The following is a 24,819-nucleotide window of genomic DNA, read 5'->3' as shown; positions in this document are numbered from 1 at the left end:
GGGAAGGTTGTGGGTGTCCCCGGGGAAGGAGAAGTTCTCCCACACTGAGGAGTGGAATCTGCAGCCCCGGGCCTGTGGGGGCTGTGGCGCCCACATTTGGACTTGAGCTTGCAGGAGCACATAGAGCCTCTTAGCTGGTCAGTTTGCAGCTGGGTGCGAGCAAGGAAAGCCCTGTGTCCCCTCAGTCACCAGCAGGGCCTGCTGCCTCTGCCCAGAGCCTGAGCAGGCCCCTGTGTGCTGTTGGCAGCTACAAACGGCCTCATCGCGGAGCTGCGTCTCCAGTGCGCCAGCTGGCCTGGGCAGAGACGAGGACGCTGGTCGCTGCCACAGCACCAAGAAGGGGAACTTCCACGAGATCTTCAACCTGACTGAAAACGAGCGTCCACTGGCCGGTATGTGCACAGGTGCTGATGAAGGCCGGCATGGAGGCCCAACCAAAGCAGAGGGGTGGCCTCCCTGGGACAGGAGGAGGTGGTGCAGAGCCCGGCTCTAGCGGGCTGTCCCAGGCGGCCGGGGATGGCGTGCCCTGGAGGGCAGGTCTGCTTGGCAGGGGAACTCCCAGGGCGCCCGCTCCCCACAGGGGGGAGGTCCCAGGAAGGGGGCTTTGCTCTGCCCACTGGCCGCTAGAGCCCGTGTCAGCACGGGGTTTGCCAGGGCCAAGCCGCAAAGCTCCTGAGCCACACAGCCCAGTCACAGAGCTTTGAGTGTGGCCGTGTCTCTGGCGCTGTCCTCTGTGGGTCTGCGGGTCAGCGCTGGTCTACAGCAGCGTGGGCTAGTGCGCCTGTCTCATGGTGCTGTCAGCCTGGGTGCCTGCTCCGCACACTGGGAGGAGTGGGTGACTCCCAGACCTGCAGCACCGCCGCCTCCTGGTCCTGCACCCTCCTCCCACTGTGGACTTTCTCTGGTGCTGGCTGGGGGAGAGCTGCACCCCAGCTCATGCTGAACCTCCGGTGGCCACGTGTGCCCCGGGTGATGGCTGCTGAGGGTGGCAGCGGAGGCAGTCTCAGGTGCTCTTCTCCCCGTTAGTGTGCGAGAACGGCTGGCGTTGCTGCCTGATAAACCGAGACCGGAAGATGCCCACGGACTACATCCGGAACGGGGTTCTGTATGTGACCGAAAAGTGAGTGGGGCCACAGCTGCACCTTTTCCTAGACCTAGTGAGGTCCCTCTGCAGGGCCTTGGCGGGACCTCGGAGTGTGATCAGGTCCCAGGGCTGGCCCAGCAAGTGTCTCCTGCAAGGCCACGGGCCACCTGGCTGCACTGCCCTGCCAGGCGCCTGGGGCCAGGCACCACCTGCACGCCCAGCCACCGGAACGCTCTTGCCAGGGTGAGGCTGTTCAGGGGGCACAGGACAATCTCCCAGGAAGGGACTGTGCTCTGCCCCGCTGAGCCAGGGCCCCAAGGCTTGCTGCAGTCTGGACACAGCAGTTGGAGATGGCCTCATCTCTCCTCTGCCAGGCAAGACTGTCTCAGCCCCAGGTGTGGGAGGAGGGAGTACAGGGCCTCAACGTCACCTTGTCCCCAGCCTGCAGCAGCGGCCAAGGCTCCGAGCTCCCCCAGCCCCTGCTGAAGGATCTGGTCCCAGAGCCCTCAACGGGCCCCTGGACTCCAGCGCACCTGGCGGGAATCCCGTGGGCAGGGAAGCCGGGTTTAGTGCGGAGCCCAGGCCTCTGGTTTTTCTGTAGGTGCTGTTTGCAGCAGCGGGGGCACTGCTGGGCTGTGAGGCGGCAGCCTGGGGAGCACCCGATGGGCAGGAGCCCCACCTGGCTCTGGTGTGGACTGTGCCTCTCGCTCTCCCCGTCTAGTTATCTGTGCTTTGAAAGCTCCAGATCTGGGTCTTCAAAGAGGAACAAAGTCATCAAGCTGGTGGACATCACGGACATCCAGAAGGTGGGCGTGCCCCCCCCCGCCTCGCCCCCCCACGCCCCCCCCACCACCCCCCGCCTCACCCCACCATGCCCCCCGCCTCGCCCCACTGCATTTCTACCGTCTCCTGTCAGTTTCAGGGACAAAAATCCTCGAGGGCCACAAAGCTGGGGGGTTTTACTGTGTACACTGGGGCGTTTGCTGTCGGGGGATTTCCTAGGCCCAACGGGACAGACCCGCTGTGGGGGGACCCAAGCGGTCTGCTGGGTGGGCTCCCTTCCCTCGTGGCATGTCGGGCCCACCCAGGCGTGGGTGTTGTGGTCAGCCCCTCTCCAGAGAACAGGTGTACAGGTGGGGAACCAGAGGCACAGTCAGGCCAGGGCCCTCCCGGCTGGCCTCTGGGTGGGCAGTGCCGACAGGGGCCCCTCTGGGTTCAGGGCCTGGGAGTCAGGGCTGGGCTCCTCCCCCAGGATGAGCTGTGCAGGTCTGGCTTCTCAGTCGCAGGGTACGAGGCTCTCCTGGGTCCCTCCTCCTGTGGCTGGCACGGCTGTGGTTAGTGGAGTCCCTGGGCCTGCGGAGGGCCAGCTGCGGCCCCAGCCCAAGAGAACCCTAATGACGCCCTGCCGTGTCCTTTCAGTACAAGGTCCTGTCCGTCCTCCCGGGCTCAGGCATGGGCATTGCCGTGTCAACACCATCGACTCAGAAAGTAAGTGTCAGGCACCTGCTGTGGGGTCGAGGTGTGGCAGGGGCTTGGCTCTGGGGACCCAGGGGACACTCCGAGCTGCAGACCAGCTGTGGCTTCAGTGATGGCAGAGGGCCCCATCTTGCCGACGGGGCATTCAGGGAGGGGCCTGAGCCTGCGGGTGCCCTGCCTCTCCCTCTGAGAAGGCTGGAGGCCGTCTGCCACCCTGTGGCTGCTGGTGGCCTGGCCCCAGCCTGGCAGCGCTCGTCCCTGGCGCCTGGCTCACCGGTGCCTCCTCCGCCAGCCGCTGGTGTTCGGGGCCATGGTGCACAGGGACGAGGCCTTCGAGACCATCCTCAGCCAGTACGTGAAGATCACCTCGGCCGCAGCCTCTGGTGGCGACAGCTAGTCCTGACCCCGCCACCGCGGGACCTTCACGGCCCTCGACACGGGCAGGTGGACTTGCCACGCTGCTCCTCGCCTGTGGTTGCCGTGGCATTGACCGTGCTCCACGGACCCCTTCACTGAGGGGCTGTAGCTCACGAGGACGGCACAGATGCCCCTGCCAGGCACGTGGGGCCCCTGGTGGACACCTGTGGACACAGGTGGGCAGAGGGTCCTCAGGCCTGTTAGAGGGTGACATGCAGGACCCTCGCCATCCCAACCAGGCACAGCTCCTTGTTCATCCTGGCCTCAGTAGAGACCTGGCCCCGGCCACCCCAGGGGCTCCTGCAGCCCCCGAGTCCCAGTCTCGGAAAGCCAGAGGCCGCCCCCTGAAGCCATAGCTGAGCACGTCTGTGGCCCTCCTGCTGGGGTTAGGAAGTGTCACTGCTGGGTGCGGAGGTCCTCAGAGTAGGGGTTTGGGGGGCAGGGGCTTCCCTCACCAGCTGCCGCATCCACCTGCCCATCTTGGCCCCTGGGCTGGCGACCCGCGAGGGTGCAGGGCACAAGTGAAGGCACACCCTTCGACACTGTGCTCCCTGGAGAAGCCCAGGAGCACACGGCCCAGCTCTGGGTCTTGGCTGGTCAGGTAAAGGTCAGCCACAGCCATGGGGTCAGTGGGGTGGAGTCGGGCGGCCAGAGCTCCCTGGCCGTGGAGGCCAAGCTTCAGTGCCCTGCCCGTGAGCTGCTGGGAGGCTCCGTGGGCCGAGGCCTGCCCCAGACATCTGACAGTATTTCTCTTCCTGTGTGCCCACCAAGCGCTCATCTGGGCCCAGACCACTCCCAGTGCCCACCCGCCCCAGGGCAGCACTTGCTGGCTTGGATGAAAGACGCGTGCTACCCAGGAACACGGTGGCTCGTGGGGGAGGCCGAGGGAGCGTCTCGCAGGATCAGATTGTACTGGGACATCTGTGTTTTGTCTGAAGTGAGAAGCCACGTGGGGTCCTGGGACAGGCCCGGGCCTCCAAAGGAGTGACCGTCTCCCTGTCCGCACGCTTTTCAGGTGGCCCTGCCCCTCCCCGGCTTGTCTAAGTCCTTCGGGTGTCACTGAGATAGTTGTTTTTTGAAGAAACAGAGATTATATTTTTACAGAGAGCAAGCTGCCTCTTATTTTTGTATCGTTTTTCAGGTGACATTTTTACCTTAGCTCTGATCCTCATTTGCTGGCTCGGGTGTGAGACCTGGTGGGTCTGCCGGGTCACACTCTGGTGCGTGGGCCGAGCACCCCGACCAGCCAGGTCAAGCACACATCCCACCCAGAGGGTGGAGGCTGCCCACCCCGGGCGCCATGGGTGCCAGCTGCCGGATGGCCCTGCTCGTCAGCCTCCGTCGATGAAGGCAGAACCTGCCCTGGGCCAGGGCTTCAGCCCCTGCAGGGATGGTGCGCTCAAGTGCATGGGGCGAGATGTGGGCCGCAGGACCCCAGGGTGCCCCAGGGGAGGCAGGGTATCTGTGACGTGTCCCCAGGGATGGCTGTGGGGTGACACCCCTGGGTGGTGTCAGACTTCTCTCTGGGCCTTGGCAGTGCCCCAGGCTGGGTCCTGGGGACCAGGGTCAGTAAGTCCTCCTTGTAGGCACACTGGGGTGCCATCCCCACACCCAGCGGGGAGGGTCCCCGGGAGGAGGGGCCTCTTGGCAGAGCAAGTAGGTTAGTTGGAGTCCCTTTCACCGGAAGGGAGATGCAGACTGACCGTGCTGCACCCGGGGAGGCCTGAGGCCTGCTGGGGAACAGGGGTCCACAGTCCAGCGGCTCGCAGGCAGCCGTGTTCCTTGGAGCCCAGGGGCCTGCTAGGGTCTGGGCTCCCTGTTAGAGACCAACAGGGTTTTCGCTGAAGTGCGTGAATCTGGACAGATGTTTAATTTCTGTGACTAATCACTGAGCTAGATGAATGTTCGATTTTGTATGTCCGGAGCCCGAGTCTATTTTGATCTGTAAATAATCATTACTGGTGTCACTTTTGTTCTACAAAAGGATTGTACTGTATGGAGAACTGATGAAAAACACCCTGTCACATTTTTTAAGAAAACCTGGTTTAAAGAAAAGTCTTGTATAAATTATAATTTTTATTTAAATAAATTAAAATGCTTTGTGCTAAAGTCCGGGGTCCGTGGCTCTCTGGGCGGGGCGCGGCCTGGGGGCTGCTGGAGCGGCAGCAGGGCCACCCGGGTGAGGGAAGGCTTCGGGGAGGGCTGGGTGGGTAGCCAGTCCTGCTGGGCTGTGGGCATCAGGAGGCAGGCCCAGGTCTCAGAGATGGAGGCCAGATAGCAGGGGACAGCTGTCAGGAGGGCACCCAAGGCCAGCTCTGGGTGGGGCAGGGCCAAGGCCAGGCAGTGCCTGGGGTTTGGGGTGCAGACCCTGGCCCCACTCAGCTGCCATGTCCTGGGTTCCTGGCCAGAAGGGTCCCTGGTGACCTATAACTTGGTTGACTGAGACACTGATGTTGACACAGAAGGACAAGGAACCCACCTGGCCTCTAAACCGGAGACCTGTGTGGGACACTGACAGTGCCTGGCCTCCCAGCTGGCTGCCCAGCTCCCCGAGAGCCGCTGGGAGTCGGTGGAAACCTGGGGAGTGTGGCCTTGGGGGTCAGATGCCCACACCCCTGCCCTCCCTCCCCTGTCCACTGCAGCACTGTCCTGGGTGCCGGGAGACAGCAGAGAAGGGACAAAGGTCCCTGGGGCAACCTGCAGCACCCACAGCCCCTCCTGAGAGCATGCTTCTGCGACGGCCAGCACAGCTGCCCCTCTGCCCTTTCCCGGCACCATCCTGAGCCCCAGCTGCACAGCTGGCCTAAGCCCAGTCCAGCTGGACCTTGTCCTCAGACACCACAGCCCCTCACCTGGTCCCGAAGGCAGGTGTGTAGCAGGAGGGCACAGGTGGGCCATGGGTGTCATCCCAGGTGGGACCTCCTGGGAGCACCCTGGCCTGAGGGAGGCAGGGGTCTTGGGAGGCTCCCGAGTGGTGGGTGCAGTCCTGCGTGGCTCAGCCGTGCCGGTGGGGGATGAGCTGCCCCAGCAAAAGCCACGGGTTGGGCCCAGCCTGCAGTTCCCCAGGTAAGTTCCCCAGCTCACGGTCGGCCTTGGAGGGGCAGCGAGTCACACTGGGCGGTTTCAGCTTCATGCCCTGCTGGGGAGGCGGGGAGGCTCGGCGGGGAAGCTCTGGTGCCGCTGGGTTTCCTGGCACAGGTGCAGCATGCACATCTTCACTCATTTCTTCTTCTTTGTATGTGAAAGTTTTTCATTTTCATGAAAAATACTCTACTCTGAAAATAAATTTGTAAAAGAAAGAGAAAATGCCAAATTCTGCCCAAAGTAACTTTATTTTTGTCTTCTCAAACATATCAGATCAAATATGCTATTTACTAATCTTGAAACCAGCAAGATTAGGCAGAAAATTAAGCCCTCTCCACGGCGTTCCCAGCTGGGCGGGGGCTGGGGAAGAAGCCGCACTGCCCGCCCCCACTTCTCGATTTGAACCGTCAGCCACGGGGCAGAACTGCTGCCTGATTGTTTCACAGCAACAAGCCACAGAGAAAGTTTAGAGACCATCCCATCTCCGGGCCCCAAGTTCTCACTGTCTACCATCACTTCTGGTGTTCTTCTGTTCAAGTCCCCAAGTCCAGGGCTTGGGGTGGCCGTGAGGCCTCCTGGAAGACAGAGCCCATTGGTGGGAATGGCAGAGGCTGCCTCCGTCCTGCGTACAGTCCCAAGGGGCTTTGGGGGCATCTGCCACAGCCCCCTGTGCAGTCCCAGGTGGTAAAATCAGCCTGCCACTGGTACGTTCCACCGCAGCATCTTCTGCCTGGGTCATCCTCCCAGGTTGGCAGGGCTCTGGGCAGACCAGGCCCTGGGAAGCATTTCACAGGGTCACGACTCTGAATCTTTGGGGAAAGCTTGTAAGATGGGCCCGGTTCTCAGGGGCAGCCACAGCCTCCTCAGGACCCTCCACCTGAGCCTTCTGGAATGGCCCCAGGGAAGCAGGGTGTCATCCCAGGTGGGACCTCCTGGGAGCACCCTGCTGGCCTGAGGGTGCCCCCTGCCTGTCGGCTGCTGAGCACAAGAGGTCACTGCCCCCTCAACACCTGCCACTCTGGCTCTCTGGCTTCTTCCCAACCAGGAGCAAACCTGAATACAGAGGCCCCGTCTGCCCACTGTCACCCAGCGGTGACTCAGCCTTGGCTTACTGAACCCTCCCGCCACTTGGCTGCCGTTGCCAACCTGGTCCACTAATACAGAAGCCACGGGAAAAGCCCAGGAGGGACCGAATGACGAGACAGGAGGCTTTGTGTATGCCTCAAAATACAATCAACGCAAAGAATCCCCAAAACAGATGCTCTCTGTCGGAGGCGGCAGCCACCTGGGGACCTGTGGAAGAGCCACCCACAGCGGCAGCAGTGAACCCCGGTCTCCTAACAGTTGGCGCCTTCTCTTTCAGGCCAGAGGTCAGGCTGCCTCATGTGCCACTCCACAGGGCTCACACACATCAGTCTGAAAACAAGGAAGACAGGCGCAGTCAGGAGCCCAGTGGCGGGAAGCCTGCAGGGGGCCGGTCCCTGGCTCCAGGACCTCAGCGGGAAGCTGCCACCATGGCTCAGGGCTGGGGAGACGGCGGAGACGCCCTGTGCTGGTCCCACTGAGGACGGCAAAGCTGTTGATACAGAGGTCAGCATGAGACGGCAGGAGACCGAAGGCCGGCACCAGGTCAGCCTGCTGGAGTCAGGGCCACCCTGTCAAAGCGAATGTCCCCGGGGAATGCCCGCTGCTTTCTGCTCCCCAGAAAGCCTGGCGGTGCTAAGCACGTTGTGTCCATATACGATGTCCATGTTTTGCCTCTAAAGAGAACGAGCCCTCACCAGCGCGTTTCCAGCCATCTCCATAGCCACCACGGAGCTGCCCACTGGACGGTCTCACAAACACAGCTGGGAGGGCAGCAGACCAGGAGGCTTGCAAGGTCAGACGTTGCCCTCACCAGATGGTAACGCCCTGACCACAGGGAAGGTGGAGGAAAATGAAGAAACCTGTTTCCCAAACCTGCTCAGACCATTCCAGAAGAATCTTACAAAGCAGATCTGTGACCCAGGCCCCTGCGTCCAGAAGGTGGGCCTGATTCCTGGAAAGTACTCCTGTGTCCCTAAAGTCATTGCCCTGGAACCGCTCGGGGCCGACCTGAGATCTGTGCTGCCCGCGTCGCTGAGCTCCGAGGCCGGGCCCCAGGCCCGCGGCGCTGGATGCTGAGAAACCAGTTGTGTGCAGCGCCACTCAGCTCCCAGGGAACTCAAATGCCAGATATGTATGCAGAATTGTTGACAAAACGTATCTTGTTCTAAAATCAAGATCTAACTATCAAAAATAAATTTCTAGATGTAAATGTAGATATCGACATAATTGGTCTGTGGTCATTAAACAGTCTTCACACCTCTGTGCATGGGGCGGGCGGGCCCTCAGCTGCAGGGCTCCTGCTGAGGCGTCTCTTCAATTCCTCTTGCAAAGAGCTGAATGAGCTGGCAGTGGACCCTGTGGAGACAAAGGGCCACACTGTGACTCCTGTGTGTCCCCTACCTGGACGGGGCAGGTGCGGACTGCCAGGGCACAGGCACGTGGCCGTCCTGCACTCCAGAGCCTCTCTATAGAGATGCTCTTGGCCACTTGGAAGATCCAGGGCACCAGCAGACCTGGGTCTAATTCCCACACCCCTCCACAGTAGGGGGACAATCCCAAGTGCCTCTATTCCATGTGCCACGGCTTCCCCTTCCCGCGCAGCCTCTCCCCAACAAGAGCCCGCCAGAGGGGAGCAGATCAGGTGTCCTAGAGGTCCCCTGACCAGCAGCATGGAGGTCCTGGGCCCCATGCAGGACAGCCCTGTTGGCTTCATTCCCCACTGTTACCAAAAGCACAGATGTATTCTAGCAACTAAGATCCCAAGAGTAAGTGGCACGTGCCAAGGTGCAGGGTAGATGGGCTATATGTCAAGAAGACCTTCCTAATTTGAGATTATTATAATCTTTTTACCTTTATCTATCTATTTTTATGTGTGCTAAGGATTGAACCCAGGGCCTCACAGGTGCTTGGCAATGCTCTGAGCCTGAGCTCAGCCCCAGCCCAAGCTTTCTATTTCTTGAGTGAATATATAAGCCAGTGTATACAGTAGTTCCCCCTCCCTGACGTGTCAGGCAAGCTAGCAGAAAGCAGTCCCTCGGTGCACAGAGGCTGCTGTGGTGATTTCCTGGAACCTCGTCAGCCCTTGTGCTCAGGCAGGAGCTGGCTGACCACCAACTGCCACAGGCACCAGAAGGAAATGGAGCCTGGGCCCAGGGCTTGGGGACATCTGAAGACGTCCTATCCACTTGCCTTATTTAGATGTGAATGGTGAACGCTCTTGGTGCTGGAGCAGAGGTCCCAGCAGCCAGTGGGCCCAGGGTCTCTGGGGAGCCCCGAGGCTGCTGCCTCCACACCCTGCGCTTCCCCTCTGTGCCCCCCCACTTTCTCTGCCCGCCTTGTGCTCTTCCCAGGCCCCTCTGCCTCCTGCCAGGGCAGCCGCCCCTTATGCACCAGCATGAGGCCCCTCAGCAGGCCCTGCAAGGCCCGATGTCCGCCCATGGATGTAGGGGCCCAGGACTTGAGAAGTGCCTGTGAGGGCAGCTCATTTGTCTTTGAATGATTTATCAGAAAAGAAAGAATGCCCAGGAGAGACCACGCCTGCTGGGTGTCAGGTGTCGCAGAGAAGAGGAAGAGGAGAGAGGGCTTCGGAGCCCTGGAGAAGGCTCTGCCAGTGCTCCCCCTGCCTCTCCTGCACTCCGCACCTGACCACCCAAGGAGGACTGCCACAAACCGGAGCTCTCCCTGGCACCCACAGCCTGGGCACGCCCGCTCACCTGACCTCGATGGCAGAGCTGTGCAGAATCTCCCCGTCGCAGTTCCAGGAGCTCCGGGGGGCCAAGCGGCAGGAGGCGGGGTTGTCACAGCAGATCTGCCCCAAGCCCTGCTTCCCCCTGTCCTTGAGGGCGTGGTCCTCTTCATCCAGGGACTTGGAGGTGAACTGGAATTTCTTCACGCGATAGACTTCAACAAAACTGAAGTCAAACTACCCGGGCGGGCGGGGGGAGGGGAAGCAGGGTCCTCACTCTCCGTGGGGGACGCCTGCTCTGTGCCCTTGGCCCGCGGGCCTCCAGGTTCTACGAGCTCGTGGTCCAGCTGTCAGGCAGCCCCTCTGAGCCCCCCTCTCCAGCTGGTGGGACCTCTTAGAGACAGCCACCCAGAACTGCCCTCCCCGGGCACTGGTCAAGCAACACCAAGACTTTGGAAGTCTTAGCCCACCCGCAGGGACCACCACTTATTAAAGAGCTCTGGTGGTTAACGAGCAGTGCTTGCTAGATTCTTCTGTCCTCTCTTTAATAAGGGCTACTCAAAAGCTGTATAAAAAATACCACTGGACTACATCTGAAACACAATTTAAGCAAAAAGCCAAAATCTCACTAAAATTAAGAGGCTGTGATAAAAAATCCCAGGCCTCCCCTGACTGACCCAGGCCTCCCCCTGACTGACCCAGGCCTCCCCCTGACTGACCCAGGCCTCCCCTGACTGACCCAGGCCTCCCCTGACTGACCCAGGCCTCTCCTGACTGACCCAGGCCTCCCCCTGACTGACCCAGGCCTCCCCCTGACTGACCCAGGCCTCCCCTGACTGACCCAGGCCTCCCCTGACTGACCCAGGCCTCCCCTGACTGACCCAGGCCCCCCCTGACTGACCCAGGCCTCCCCTGACTGACCCAGGCCTCTCCTAACTGACCCAGGCCTCCCCTCCACAGATTGTCAGTGCCGGGGCAGGGTCTGAACACAGCCCACTTCTGGAGATGGACGTGGAGGGGCCTGCAAGGAGGGGGAACACGGAAGAGCAGCCCAGGGAGAAGTTGGGCAATCCGCAGCCTTGAGTTTCTGTGACATTTCAAAATGGACTTCATCAGGAGCAACTGACCAGTTTAAAACTGGAGAAAAGCAAACCAAAAGATGTGTCCTTGCTGCCTTCCTTGGAACTACACAACGCACTCCTGCAGTGTGGGACCAGGACCACCCTCGGGAAGCTCCTCGTCCCCGCTGCCGCGTCCACCTGTCCACTGACCTGGTCGTACTGGTTGGTGTGCCTGAGGAGGAATCTCAGGAAGTTGAACCTGGAGCACTTCCGGATGAGGATGAGGTCCAAAGTCCCATCTCCCAGGTGAGCGGCTGGGGACAGGCCTCTAGGGCTCCGGGGACAAGCACAGGACATGTTCGTGGCATTAATGGCCAGAAACTTCCCGCAGATGACATGCCACTCCTCCACCTTCTCTGAAGCAGAAAGAACAAGGCCGATGTCGCCGCGCAGTGGGGCCCGGGGCCGCAGCTACAGCCTGTGCCTTGGGCGCCCTGGGCTTTCACCCTGGTGACGTTCAGCACATTTCTCATGCGACTGCCATCCAAACCAGTAACGTCGCCTAGAAAGGGCCACCTGCCCCAGGAAGCTGCACTGACGCTGAACCCGAGGGTCCTCAGCAACTTGTAGGTGGTGATCTAGAGCATGGGTCAGTGAACCACCACCTGGACCTAGTCCAGCCGGCCATGTGCCTTTGGCCTGGGAGCTAGGAGTGGCAAAAGATAACCGCAGGGGTCCTGATGGGAGAGCTGGGCGGCGGCGGGGAGTCCTTGGCGCTGGTTCAGCCCAGCGCACGTGCAGCCGCGGCCTTCCGGGATGGACGCAGGACCTGCCGTGCTAGGCAAGCCCACTCCCACCAAGCCACCCGCCCAGCCCTAACACATGTTGGGGTATGGAATAGAGACCAAGAGCTCAGCTACAGGTTAACTGGCTGTGACGAGGCCACTGTCCGCCCCCCTCTGTCTGGGACTCAATACTGACGACAGCCTGGTCAAGGACAGAGGCTCCTGCCAGGCCAGGCACAGTGCTGGCAGTGTCCCCTCCTCCATCAGCTCCGAGTCTCTGCTAAACGTCTCTGCAGGAAGCACAGCACCTTAAGAAGCAGGTGATGAAAGAGAGTGACCACCCCAGGTGCAGGGCAGCCCAGAAAGCGGGGAGTCCAGGTGGCAGAGACGGCCACTGTGGGACATCGCTGCTGCCATCTAGTGACTGCATGTGCCATGGACCAGAAAAGAGGAAAAGTGGAGATGTGCCCAAGGCAGTGACATGGCCCAGGCTCTGTCCTCGAGGGACTCCTGGGGACATTTCATGACAGGACAGCATGGGCGATGGAACACGGGCAGTGAAGCCCAACCTGGAAAGGCCAGGGCGTCCTTAGCAGCGAAGAAAAGAAGGGGAGCTGAGAGGTGGCTGGGGGTGGACACGTGTGCAGTGCAGGGGCCCGGCTCAGCCCCAGCCTCCAAGGAGAAAGTGCTCGCCGGCTCTGTCCTGCTTTGTCCAGCATGACAAAGAAGGTGGGCAGTGTTCTTTAACAAAGAAAATAGGGATAATGACATGTTGTGACGGGAAATCCCGGTGTCCGTGAGCAAGGCTTCATGGCGGTAGCAAGCGCAGTATCTGTGTGTGGCGTGAGGCAGCTTGGCTCGGGGCAAGCTGCGCGGCTGAGACAGAGGACGTCCTCAGAGGAGGTCCCCCAGGCCTCAGGCCCGCTGCAGGAAAGCCAGAGACACAGAGGCACCACGGGGAGCAGGAAAGAAGAGCTGCCCAGAGGAGGGGGCGGGCACCCGGGGGGGGGATGGGGTGGGGGACTGACCAGAGTCCTGCCGGCCGCGCAGGGCTTGCTCCTGCTCCAGCTGCTGCCTGCTCTGCCTGCACACCAGGCATCTGAAAGACAGAGCCGTCACCGGTCACCCTCTCCCCAGGGCGGAGGAGCTGGCCGAGGGCGGAGCCTGGCGCCCACGGTCAGGCGCAGTTCTCTTCCCGGAACGCACGGTTCAGTTCAAGGCGAACTGAACATATTTCTTTAGCGTGCCAACTTGAATTCTCCAAGTTAGACTGCTTCTGAAGTTGGGCCTCTGAAGTTCACCAGCGATGGAGAACTCGCCTGGAGCTGGGCACTCAGGCCAATCCCTGAGGGGCACTCATCCCAGCTAAGAGCAGCAGACAGGCAGCTCTGAGCCCTCCACCCAGATGCGGTCACCACCCAGGTGCGCACTGGGTGCTGCTGGGCTACACAGCAGCCAGAGGCTGTGGACACTGGTGGCATTGGCAAGGCAGCAGCTAGACCCTCTAACTCGATGGCCTCAAACTCCTTGCTCACAGGTGAGGACGTGGAATGGTCATTCAAGGACTGTGTGTCCTCCAGAGCGTCACCGTCTCCTAGCCTCCGCCAGCATAGGTGGCCAAGCAGACACATGCTGTGCTGTCACTGGGGTGGCCACGCAGCCGGGGCTGCTCAGTCGAGGTTTCCTGGGGTTCTGTGCCCACAGGGAGGCCGGAGCTCCTGGCCTTCCCCCTCCTGGGCCTCTTCTCCCCCAGAGCTGCCTGGTCTGCCCCTTGGTGGGCACCTGGGCTCTTGCTCCGGCTGCTCCCTGCCTTCTGAGGGGCCGGGGGACTGACCAGGGCTCCTGATCAGGGGAGAGCTCCCATTGTGGAGCCGGGCAGAGTGGAACAGGGTCTTGCCAGGGGTGGGGACAAGGGCTGCTGAGACAGGTTCCATCGGACCAGCCTTGCCAGCAGTCCCTCCCTGTGCCGGAGCGCACACGCCCAGCTCTGGATGAGACAGCTGCCCGTGTCCCTTCCCGCCTGCTCTGCTCATCCCCAGCCCCTGGAGGGGCCAGGGAACTCCACCAGGACCAGACAGTGTGGCCATGAGCCTCGCTGTTGCACCGCCCTGGGCCCCAGCAAGCAGGGACCCTCTCCTGGCATCCTCCCTGGCCAGTGCCCCAGGTGCACAAGGCCAGTTCAGGCAGGAGCCGGCCCTGGAGCCTCAGGCCTCCACACCCTGCTCACACCCACAGAAACCAGCGTCTTCCTCTGCGTCCAGCTCCTGCGGAACAAGCCCCAGCCCAGGCCCTGTTTCACCTCAGGTGCAACAGAAGGACGTGGAGGTGTGCTTACCCTGACCGGCAGGGCTTCAGGTCCCGTGGGGATCCCGTGGTGTGCTGGGCTGGGAGGAAAGACACTGTCCCTTCGTAGCAGTGATGTGAGAGAAAGGTCTTCAAACCTGGGGACAGAGTATGGCCAAGAGAGAACGTCGCAGGTCATTGCCTGGCTGCGACTGCCACACAGCTATGGACAGCCAGGGAGGAAAGGGAGCCCCCAGAGGCCACCAGAGGGAACCGCAGGGGCTTGGCCCTGCACATCTGGGCAGGGACCACAGAGGTCAGGGCTGTGGCCCTTCCATGCTGGCGAGGCAGGGTCTTCGTGTCACTGCCCTGCAGGGCCTCCATGATGTGGCCTGCAGGTCCCAGTGGCCTGGGTCCTTGTCTCCCCACTTCAGAGTGGTCAGCAGTGTCCCCCTCCAGGTTTGGCCCCTGCCAGAGGCACCCACCATACGTGTGACAGCCTGGAAGGCTCAGGGCAAGGGCCAGGGCAGCTGTCCTGTGGGTGCTGTCCACTGTGCTGCCTGCGGTCCTGGCTCTCCAGCGCTGGGCAAAGCCCCTGGAGGGGGCCTGGGGAAGCCGGAGCAGGCCAGCGGGGAGAGGCAGTGGGTGCGAGGGGCCTGGGGGAGCTGGGCACGGGGGACAGGTGTATCCTGCAAGGGTGACATCACACCTCCTTTTCTGCTGCTGAGCCCAGTACAGGCCTGCATGGCCACAGTGTCCAGCCCACACCTGCTGTGGTGTGATGCTGGCCTCGGGAGCCACTGGGGCTCCACCTCTCCTGGTCCCCAACACACTGACCTCCAACTTCCACAGAGTGCCCAGGCCACCTCCACAAGCCCTCACCCACAGACCCCAGCACCCGGCCCCTGGGGCAGGGTTCCATCCACAGCCCTGGGCCAGCCCGGGCAGCTCCACGGCTTGCCACCCACCCTTTAGTGCTCGTCCTGTTTGGCTCGCACCTGGCGGGGGCTGGGCTCGGGAACATGCCCAGGATCATCTGCTCCGTGAGAAACAGCTGCCCAGGTGGCCCTGCAGGGGCTCGTGCCATTCTGCATGGTGGCCCTGGCTTCTCTCCCAGCTCCCCTGTAGGCCCCATGAGATGTCCAGTGTCCAAGGCCTGAAGGAGGCCAACCCATGGTGAGCAGCCTGGCATGTGTGTCCCTCACTAAGGCACAGGGTGCAGCCAGACTCCTGCAGGGTGCTTTGGGGACAGCCGCCTCACGGCACCAGCCACCTCTGTGGCAGCCTCATTGAGCCTGGGTGTCCCCACTTCTGCCCCCGCTAAACCTCCAGGTGTAGGATGGCACCTGCCCACTCAGCTCCACCTCCCCCAGGCTCTGCCAGACGACAGGACTTCAACCTCACAGCAGCTGAACGCAAACCCACTGGCTCCAGACTCTCAGGGCTGAAGCCAGGCCACAGGGGTGGGACGTGAGACTAGGGCAGGGACTGTGCTAAGGGGCTGGGGGAGGGGCAGCCTGCTGAGCCAGCCACCTGCTCCACAAGGGCAGCCAGGAACAGGTTGGCCCTTCATGGAGATTCTCGCGGCTTTTCTGATTTCTCAGGACTCCTTTCCTTAACGGAGGTCGGGTGAGGAGTAGCTTTAGCCCTTCACGCCACGCTACAGTCTCTAGGCTGCCAAAACCACCAAGTCACTCTCCTTCCCCAGGAGGAAGGTCTGGGATATCCCATCCACCTGAATGCAGTGGGGACCAGATAAGTGACAGTCACTACATACAGCAAAGGAACTCAGCCGGATGCTGGAGGAGTCCAACCTTAAATTCCACATCTTTTCAAAGTCCTTCTTTTCTGCATTTGAAAGCTGCACCCACCTCCAGAAGCCGGCAGCACCAACTTCTGTTTCCTGCTCATTCCAGCTGTGTGAGCAGGTGACAGGGTCCCCAGGGAGACTGGTGGACTTGCTGTTCCCACACTGCATGGGGGTCTCAGGGTGGCCCCAAGCTCTGGGTTCTAACGAGCCGCCAGGGGACACTGATGGCCACCCAATCTGAGAGCCGAGACCTGCAGGAGGGTGGTCACTCAGCCCTGTGGCGCCCGTTTTCTCAGCTGTGAAATGGCAGTGAAGCCCCTGGGCGCCAGGCCTGCACAGGGGGAGCCGGAGCGCCCGACCTGGGGAGCAGGAGCAGTCCCACAGAGGAGGGCTCTCACCTGTCCTGCTCAGGGGCGCATCCTGGCCGGGCAGGTGCAAGTGAGTGCTGAGTGATGGGGTCCCTACCCCAGAACTTGGACAACAGAGTGCATCTGTTGGGGATCTGAAGGGCAGGCTGCCGCACGTGGGGGGAGGGGCGACCCCCCACGGGGCGGTTCTTGAATGGATTCCTTCCTCCTAGGACTTTCACTGGAGCCATCCCCTCGGGCTGGCCGCCCTGTGCAGACACCTGTGCTGGGTCCAGGAACAGGATCACACAATCCAGGGCCAAGTCCAGGCCTCACACTTCCAGCTCCAGGAGGCCGAGGCCGGTGAGCTCCGTCTGCACGGGCTGGCGGCCTCGCTCGGGGGCCGGTGATTAAATCAGACCCCTTAGACTCAGTCGGCACTCGGCTCGGCAGGCTCTTCTGAGTTACCTGAAAAGTCGTATCTGGCAGGCCCCATCCACCGCTTCTTCTCACTGTCCTCAATCAAGTCCCCATAGAAGCCGTAGCCCAGCAGGGACACTGAGTACCGCAGCAGCACGTTGTTGTGGTGCACCGAGGACACGTCCATGGACAGCGAGTCCCCTGCAGGGGAGCACAGGTGTGGTCAGGGCAGTTCCCAAAGCGCCCTGATCTCAGAGGAGAAAGAATGTGACCAGCACAGGGTCCCCCTTTGATTCCCTGTTTTTGGTTCAAATGACACGTGTCTCAAATTTCCTGGGAAGCTGTTCTTGGGGACAGGATAAGCCTGTACCCATGAAGCTCACCAATGTCACTGACTGAAAGGGGAGGGTTTGAGACTGAAGGGAAGGCAGATAGCAAAAAACACAAAGTCCTAAGTGGCTATTTTAAAACACGAGGTCTCCTGGGTCTGGGTCAGACAGGTGCTGTGACCGGGAGCTCGCAGAGGTTCCACAGCCCTCTTCTCCCTGCCAGGGGCTGGGCAGGCGCTGGGCACCTGTCACCTGAAGGAGTGAGTCACCTGCAGCCTGGCAGGTACTTTGCAGAGAGATGGGAGGGGCCACACCCACAGCCACCCCTGACCACAGCACCAGGAAGGCCAGGCCACCTCGTGCCCCAGGCAGAGTGGGCACCCAGGGGCGTCCTAAGAGCATGCATGAAAGCAGTGGGCTGGATGGAACCGCAGGTGAGGCACAGGGGGCTGGCGGCCGTGGGGTGCTGCTAAGGCTGTGGGCGCGGAGCTGAGTGGAGGCCAGAGGCAGTGGCAGCCCGAGGCAGAGTGTGGCAGGAGCTCCAGGACCCAGCAGGGACAAGCACGGGAGCAGGGGCGCTGTGGGGTGGCGCCTGGTCCGTCACCAGGCCTGCGCCCCTGGGTGCTGAGAAGGGTCTGGCACGATGGGTTCATGTTTTCAAAAGGCCCCAGACGGGCCTGGGAGACAGACCCAGGGGGGCGGGCGAGGCCGTGTGGCTGGGGCGAACGGATGCCAGGCTGGACTCCTGCGGTCGTGGGCAAGGCCACGGAGCACAAGGAAGCAGGGCCACTGAGAAATGGCAGCGCTGGTGGCCTGTGCCCTGGGAGTGGCGGGGAGGCAGCTCACCAACCACGATGTGCAGGGCGGACGTCTCGGCGTCGTTGGTGCCCACGGTGGAGTAGCACACGCAGTCGGTCGACCCTGAGAGGGAGGGGCATGGTGGGATGCGGGCACCCAGTGGAGGCCCTGCCTCTCCTCCGTGGCCAGCAGAAGAGGCGCCCAGAGCTCGGCTGAAGGGTGGAGGAGGCGGGAAGAGCGAGGGGACCTGGCAGTGGCACCCGGCAGCTCTTCACAGTGGCCATGCCTGCCCCTGCAGTCCCTGCGGCCCCAGCGGCTGCCCAAGCCTCACGGAGGCCCTCCTCTGTGAGACTGTGAGGTGTTGGTGCTCGCCCACCTCTGCGTGGCTGGCAGGGGCACCTTGTGACCCAGACCTCAATGGCAGCAGGAGACTGCACGGAGCATCGTCGGCGGGAGAGAGGGTGGAAGGCAGGGCTGACCATGAAGGTCACGGGAACACTGCGAAGGCAGCGTCCACATCGAGGCACATCTCAGCAGCGGGGCCGAATTTCAGGGAAACAGTGGGCCCACCACAGGGCCTGGCTGCACAGCTCTGGGCCCTGACCACGCACACTCCTGCCTGTGGCCAGGGGTCACGCCCTCCTCTGTCTGGGGGTGACCACAGTGTGGCTCTGAGTGCGGGGCGCGGAATCTGCTCAGGAGTCACCACTGCGGAAAGCAGTCCTGACAGCTAGGGGCCCCATGTCACAGCAGCGAGGCCCGGACCTCCCTCTAGCTGGGGCACAGCCTCCGCCACGTGGGGTTGGGCCACATGAACATGTAACAGGTGTGCCCTGCGCCTGGGACGCCCTAGTCTAGGTCTCCCTGGGACAAGCTGCATGGCCGTGTCTAGGCCCACGGAGCTTTGCCACTGGCACACAAGCATTCCTTAGGAGGCCACCAGTGTGACAGGCACAGAACTCCACCAGAGCCAAAGACCCTGGAAGCTCAGCCCGGGCCCAGGACAGTGCTCAGGTCTTGTCATAGTGACCCTGATCTCTTCGGAGAGTGCACAGGTCCACAGAGACCATGGGACCTGGTTGGCACGGAGATGGCAACACGGGGCCCTCAGTGCGACCTCAGGTCACCTGAGGCCTCGGATGGTTGATGTCACGCAGGTGCACACAGGCACAGAGAGACCCACACTCACACACACTCATGATTCAAGGGTGTGCACCTCTCTTTGGAGTCTCTCAAGGACTTGAGTATCATCTTACTTCAAAAATAAAAATGTGCTTAACGAGCACTTATGATCACAGGAGGGGCTGGTTCTCCAAGTGTAATTAACGTATCTAAGGATTCAGTGCCTGTGCACAGCTTGGAGCGGACTCCTGAGCTCCGAGGGACCAGAAGTCACCTCTGAGGGAGCAGAAGTCACCTCCCAGGTGCTGGTGGTCCTGACTTGGCTCTAGCATCAACTCCCGTGCAGGCCTCCCAGCCTCCAGGCTGAGGGCACGGTCCTCAGAGCCCCTGCAGCCTCGCCTGTGCCCCCAGTGTGCTGGCCTGGGCCCCCCGCTGGGCGTGGAAGCTGCCGTATGGCCGGGACAGGGTCAGCACCTCACCACAGAGAAACACCCCAACCCAGAAGCTTGTTTCTTTGGTCCTGGGATGTGACCCAGGGGCGCCTGACCATGAGCTGCACCCCGGCCTCTCCTGTACAGGACAGGATCTCACTAAATTGCCCAGGCTGGCCTCAAACTTGCAATCCTCCTGCCTCAGTCTCCAGAGTCACTGGAATTAAAGGCTCGCACCACCACGCCTGGCTACAACCTAGAAATTCTGACAGACTTTTGAACCAGCAGGTTCCGGAGAAGTCACACAAAGCCATCGATGCTAATTTTAACCTGAGGACAGGTAGTTTGCACCCTGTTTGGCCTGACCGTCCTCCGTGGAAAGAGGCCAGATGTGGCTCCTCAGCCTCTCCACTGCTGCTCCACTGGCTCAGACGGGGGGCCAAGGCCACTAGCCCCTGCACCCTGCACCCTAAGGGTCAAGTTCAAGAGGATGATTGACGCTCACGCTACCTGCCTGCCCTGGGAACAGCTGCAGCCATCCTCACACCCCTCACACATCTGGCCTCGGGCCCTGCACCTGCCCACCCCCACAAGAAGGACAGACAGGCTTCAGAGGCACCTGCTTGAGCCTCTCCCTGAGCCTTAGTCACAATGGCACACACAGTAGGTACAGCAGGGGGAGGGCTTGATGTGTCCCCTGGACGGCAGCCTCCCCAGGCTGTCACACAGCCCCGTTAACTTGTGATGGAAGGAGACTTACAGTTAAAGGATCTTTCTCTTTCTTTTTCCCCAGGGCCTCCCTTGGCCAAGCAAGTGCTCCGTCCCTGATCCACACCCAGTCCAGGACTTTGGTTCCACACAAGGTCAGATCAGGTCTCAACGCACGGGGAGCCTCGCCTTCCTGTAGCCAGGGCTGCAGGGACCCAGCAGACCCCTCCACCCCACCCCCAGTTATGGGTCACCCCAGGGCTCCCTCAGTCACTGGCAAGTCCCTTGGGCCACCTCCAGGCCCCCTCCTGGCCACACCTGCAGCTCTCAAGCTGCCTCCTCTCCAGGCCCAGCAGGGCCCAGCCTCAGCCAGGGTGGAGAGGCCCAGAACACAGGAGGGGTGAGCTCCTGCCCCAGCTCCAGCCCTAAGGCCATGTGGTGGCAGAGCTGCTAACCTGCCCCAAGGGCCGCAGGGAGGGGACGGCCCAGGAAGGGAAAGCACAGGGGCAGGGGGCAGCCTTGGGAAAGGAGAGAAGTGCAGACAAGGATGGCCGACCAGACAGCCGCCACCGAGCCCCCGAGGGACCGCACGGCCACTCCCAGCCTGGGGAGACACAGGCCTCCGGGGAGACAGGCCTCAGGTGATGTCCACCACGCCGCCTGGAGCCTCGTGGGCCACCTGTTACAGCACCCAGGCTCTAGTGAGTGCAGCAGCCGTGGCAGAGAGAAGGACGGGCGAGGGGCAGAGACGGCGGGCTCTCCTCAGGGGCTCTGGCCTTATGGTGAGAGTCTGGGTCACTCAGTATTAGAACTGCTCTTGAACAGCCCCAGACAGCAAGACGAGTGGCCACCTCTGGCCTCCCAGGGCAGACCCTGGGGTGAGTAAGAGCAGCTTCGAGCACAGGGACTGACCCCTCACAAACAGGCCCAGTGAGCTGGGACACCCTTCCACAAGGGCCTCCTGTGCTGGGCAGCACCTGCAGGGACACCCAAGTGAAGGCCGAGCCCCCCACTGTGCGGCAGACAGACACCACATGGGCCCTCCTGACTGCCCCTCGCCTGGCCAGCAGCCCCTGGCTGCCCCTCCCACCTGCTCCTAAGGCCTTGAATGCACAGAGAAGTCCACAAGACCTGGGGACAGGAAGTCCATCAGGGGCCCTGCAGCCATCCCTCAGGACAGTCTGCTGATGGCCAGGTCAGTTGCAGGGACCCGACAGGGAATGGGGGCCTGAGTGCTTTCTCGCATTGTCCTCAGCTGGAGAACCAGGTTGGCCGGGGTCTCGCTGCTACGCTGCTCCCCTCAGACAGAACCGTCTGGCGAGCGGCTCAGGAAGCGCATCACTCCATCCAAATGGGCGGGACCTCGGATGACAACCCCAGCATCTCTGCTGATGGCCACCTTGGACTTGCAGGCTGAGCTGTGAATGCGGCCCAGAGGGAGGCTTTGTCCTGAGAACAGGCACAGGCCACTGCCCACGGGGACGTCCTTGGCCCAGAATGGGGAATCACAGGTTAAGTGGAAGGGTCACATCTCTGACAGAGAGGGTTCAGGGGCCAGAGGCTGGCACAGTAACAAGGCGTCCCTCCTGGGGCCGGATGCCAACTGAGGGCTCTCAGCTCCCCACCCCTGTGTCCACCGACTGACTTCAGGAGCCGTCAGGGTGAAGCTACCCATGGCGTGGGCGGTGGCTGTGCCGACAGAGGCACAGGAGGAAGGAAGTTGTGCCTGCTGCCCTGTCACGGGCCAGCTGGTCACTGTCTAGCTGAGATGTTTCTAAGAACAAGCTGCTTCCTAGAAAGATGGTGAATACACCAAGCCAGATGGACACCTCGGGAGCAGAGCCCGTCCGCCAGGCCGTGAGGAGGCCCTGCCGCTTGGCTGGCCCTTTCCCTCCCCACCCACATCCTTCCTCCTGCCCACCCACCCCAACTCCCCATCCCTCCAGGTCAGCTAGAAGCCACCTCTTGCTGAAGACCACCTCTACAGCCTCGCCTGCCCCGGGCACCAGGCGCCCCCACTCCAGGGCTCTTGAGGAGCAGCGCCTGCCCCCTGCTGCTGGCTCCTGGGTCCTGCACACGGCTGGCATTCGGGAGCGGACAAGGTCCCTTACAGACCGGCCTGAGTGTTCATTTTATGGACACACACTCTCTTTCCAAAAAGAGGGCCACTGGGAGCGAGAGAGGCGGCTCAGCGGTAGAGTCCTGGCCTGGCATATGGGAGGCCCTGGGGTCCACCCCCCAAAAAAGCCAGACAAACAAACAAGGCCCAGAGGGACTGCAGCATCGTATGGGGAGAGAATCACAGTTTGAGTGATGAACCTGGAGGAGAAGCCCAGAGGATTCTCCCCTGGAAGCGCCTGAGACAGGACACGGGTGTGAGCCAGCGGGGAACAGTCAGATGGCGGGACGTCAGGGCGCCACCCGGGCTCCGTACCTGCGGGGATGATGCCGATCCTGAGGGGGCTGGGCACCAGCTTGGCGCAGAACTGGTTCTGGTCCACACCGGCGCTCCTCTGCGTCCTCTCGATCAGGCCGTGCAGGACCTCGCTGAACATGCCGTCGCCACCCACACAGACGATGCTGCAGAGGAGAGGTGGTCAGCGCTCCCAGCACCACCACGGCAGCTCGCAGGTGGGGCCCTCCAAACGTCCCTGCCCGTCCAGTGGGACTGTGGCCCAGGCTGGCTTTCCCTCTGGGCCTGGGACTTCAGAGGTTCCTGGCCGAGAGTGGCTACGGGACCAGCCCCTGCCAGCTCCCCCCGAGACCCCAAATTCAGGCTGAGTAAGTAGCCCAGAGGTACAGCTTGTGACCTGGTGCAAAAGGCCCTGGGTTCCACCCCCAACCCCAAGGAAAATATCCACTTCTAGGAATTTATCTCGAAAAAAACCCCAAAACCAGAATATGCAGAGGGGTTTGTATTCAGTAATGTTCTCTTACTTAAAGAGCAAAAGTTGGAAAGAGCCCAAATAGTGAGAGACTAGTTAAGTTACAGCACATCTATGTCACAGAAGATGATATGGGCATTACCATAATATTTTGGGGACATGGAAAACTGTTCACAGCTAACAGTAACAGAAAAGCAGGATCCCAAGCCAGAACAACACCCCCTCAACTCCACGTGACAATGCCCTTGGCCAGGTGTTCTGGGAGACTGAAAGGCAACAGAGCCACCAGGCCAGGGTGGTCTCTGAGGGGTGCCTGGGCCAGCCCCCTGCCCACCCTGACATTCTGTGAGCAGCTCACTTCAGGGTCAGGACTGCTGCCCAGCACTCACTCACCCATCATACTTGTCCATGCTGACCTCACACAGGGTCTCCTTGGCCTGGTTCGCACGCTCGGTCACTGTGGGGACATGGTAGGTTATGTCCATGCCTGTGAGCTGTGACTCACGTGGACGGCGAGGGCAGTGGCCAGAACCCTGCAGGGCCACCCAGCATTCCCCAGGAAGGGACTGGGTGGCCTGGGTGGGCAGGCCCCCTACTAGGCCAGTCTGACTCTCTTGGAACCTAACAGCGGCCATATCCACCTCCCCTACTGTCCAGGCCACTTGTGCCATGTCAAAGCACACGCAAGTGTAGAGACGAACGTTAGTCCACGGTCTCTGACCCACGTCTATCCACCATGGGCACAATTTTGTGTGTTTGTTTTCTCTCAATCACTTCATCATCATTAGGACTTCTTTGTAAGTACGCTTTCCCTCCCAGTCCCGGGGATGGAACCCAGGGTGGTGGACCACTGAGCTGCTGTTTAGTTTATTTTGAGGCGGGATCTTGCTAACTTGCTGAGGCTGGCCTCAGACTCGTGATCTTCCTGCCTCTGCCTCCTGGGTCCTAAGGTGACAGGTGTGGCTGCAGTCTGGCCATAAAACTACTTTAAACAACGACTCAATACTCCCTTGGACTTGCCACAGTTGCTCATCATATCCTCTGTTTGGGGGCATCTAAGTGGCTTGCAGCAGGCTGCTGTCTAGCAAGGACACCTGGACACCGCACTCAGGGTACAGCTGATGGCATTCCTCAGAAAGACTCCGGGGACAGATTATTGGGTCCAAATTCCTCCCTTTTCAGGCCCTCGGCCTGTGTTGTCAAGTGCCTGGGGTAGAACCCAGGGCCCCATCCTCAGCCTGCCAAGTGTGACCCCAAACCCTCCAAGTCCTGAGGGGCAGAGACACGCTCTGGCCCCTGCCGCCCGGCACACCCCAAGAACTGGGCATGCGACCTGGGACTGCACCCTGCACCTTGGTCCCTGTACTTCACCTCCAGAACTGGGCGTGCGACCTGGGACTGCACTGTGCACCTTGGTCCCTGTACTTCACCTCCAGAACTGGGCGTGCGACCTGGGACTGCACTGTGCACCTTGGTCCCTGTACTTCACCTCCAGAACTGGGTGTGCGACCTGGGACTGCACCCTGCACCTTGGTCCCTGTATTTCTTCTTCAAGGACTTCCTGTCTGTGACCCTTGTCTGCTGTCTGCTCAGGTCCTTCCTGAGCACCTGATTGGCTAAGACTTGGCTAGAAGAGATGACACGATTTATTCCCTACTCTTCCGTTCTGGTAGGCAAACAGAACCCTGTTTTGTGTACACTGCTCTTATGGGACAAACTCTCCTCCGGTGACCACGTCTGAATCGTGCAGTTTCCTCCCCGCCGCCGGGGCCTTACCGATGACCTCGGTGGTGATGGAGGCCAGCGTGAACAGCGGTGCCACTTTCCTTTCGTATATCTGCTTGCCTTGGCCCTTTCCTCCGAGTGGGTTGATGAACACCAGCAGGTGCTTGGGTCTAGATGCTGCAGAACCACACACGAGAGCCACCATCAATGACTAAAGAACACGCACATCAGACTCAGGACTCTGCCTCGGGTTGTCTGACACAGAAGTCGTGTGGGTCTTTT

At 61.2% G+C, this 24,819-nt stretch overlaps 2 protein-coding genes across 2 annotated transcripts in view; one reads left to right on the top strand and one right to left on the bottom strand.

The window, feature by feature from the left end:
* The window catches only part of Gramd4 (GRAM domain containing 4), a 97,930-nt gene extending 92,892 nt beyond the window's left edge, over positions 1 to 5,038 (top strand). The window contains exons 15-19 of the mRNA XM_026394363.2: positions 248 to 392; positions 1,027 to 1,120; positions 1,806 to 1,890; positions 2,504 to 2,572; positions 2,853 to 5,038. Of these exons, the coding sequence (XP_026250148.2) occupies positions 248 to 392; positions 1,027 to 1,120; positions 1,806 to 1,890; positions 2,504 to 2,572; positions 2,853 to 2,957 (498 nt within the window). The 3' untranslated portion in view covers positions 2,958 to 5,038. The remainder of the gene's footprint in view (positions 1 to 247; positions 393 to 1,026; positions 1,121 to 1,805; positions 1,891 to 2,503; positions 2,573 to 2,852) is intronic.
* A 1,262-nt stretch (positions 5,039 to 6,300) lies between these two features.
* The window catches only part of Cerk (ceramide kinase), a 39,920-nt gene continuing 21,401 nt past the window's right edge, over positions 6,301 to 24,819 (bottom strand). The window contains exons 5-14 of the mRNA XM_026394319.2: positions 24,589 to 24,714; positions 23,206 to 23,269; positions 22,362 to 22,507; positions 17,715 to 17,789; positions 16,588 to 16,740; positions 14,015 to 14,120; positions 12,708 to 12,778; positions 11,105 to 11,310; positions 9,862 to 10,070; positions 6,301 to 8,503 (exon numbers count right to left, since the gene is read on the bottom strand). Coding sequence (XP_026250104.2) covers positions 8,431 to 8,503; positions 9,862 to 10,070; positions 11,105 to 11,310; positions 12,708 to 12,778; positions 14,015 to 14,120; positions 16,588 to 16,740; positions 17,715 to 17,789; positions 22,362 to 22,507; positions 23,206 to 23,269; positions 24,589 to 24,714 — 1,229 coding nt within the window. The 3' untranslated portion in view covers positions 6,301 to 8,430. The remainder of the gene's footprint in view (positions 8,504 to 9,861; positions 10,071 to 11,104; positions 11,311 to 12,707; positions 12,779 to 14,014; positions 14,121 to 16,587; positions 16,741 to 17,714; positions 17,790 to 22,361; positions 22,508 to 23,205; positions 23,270 to 24,588; positions 24,715 to 24,819) is intronic.

The sequence above is a fragment of the Urocitellus parryii genome, chromosome 5 (assembly GCF_045843805.1).
Source record: "Urocitellus parryii isolate mUroPar1 chromosome 5, mUroPar1.hap1, whole genome shotgun sequence".
Lineage (NCBI taxonomy): Eukaryota > Metazoa > Chordata > Mammalia > Rodentia > Sciuridae > Urocitellus > Urocitellus parryii.
This window is presented reverse-complemented; position numbering and strand designations above follow the sequence as displayed.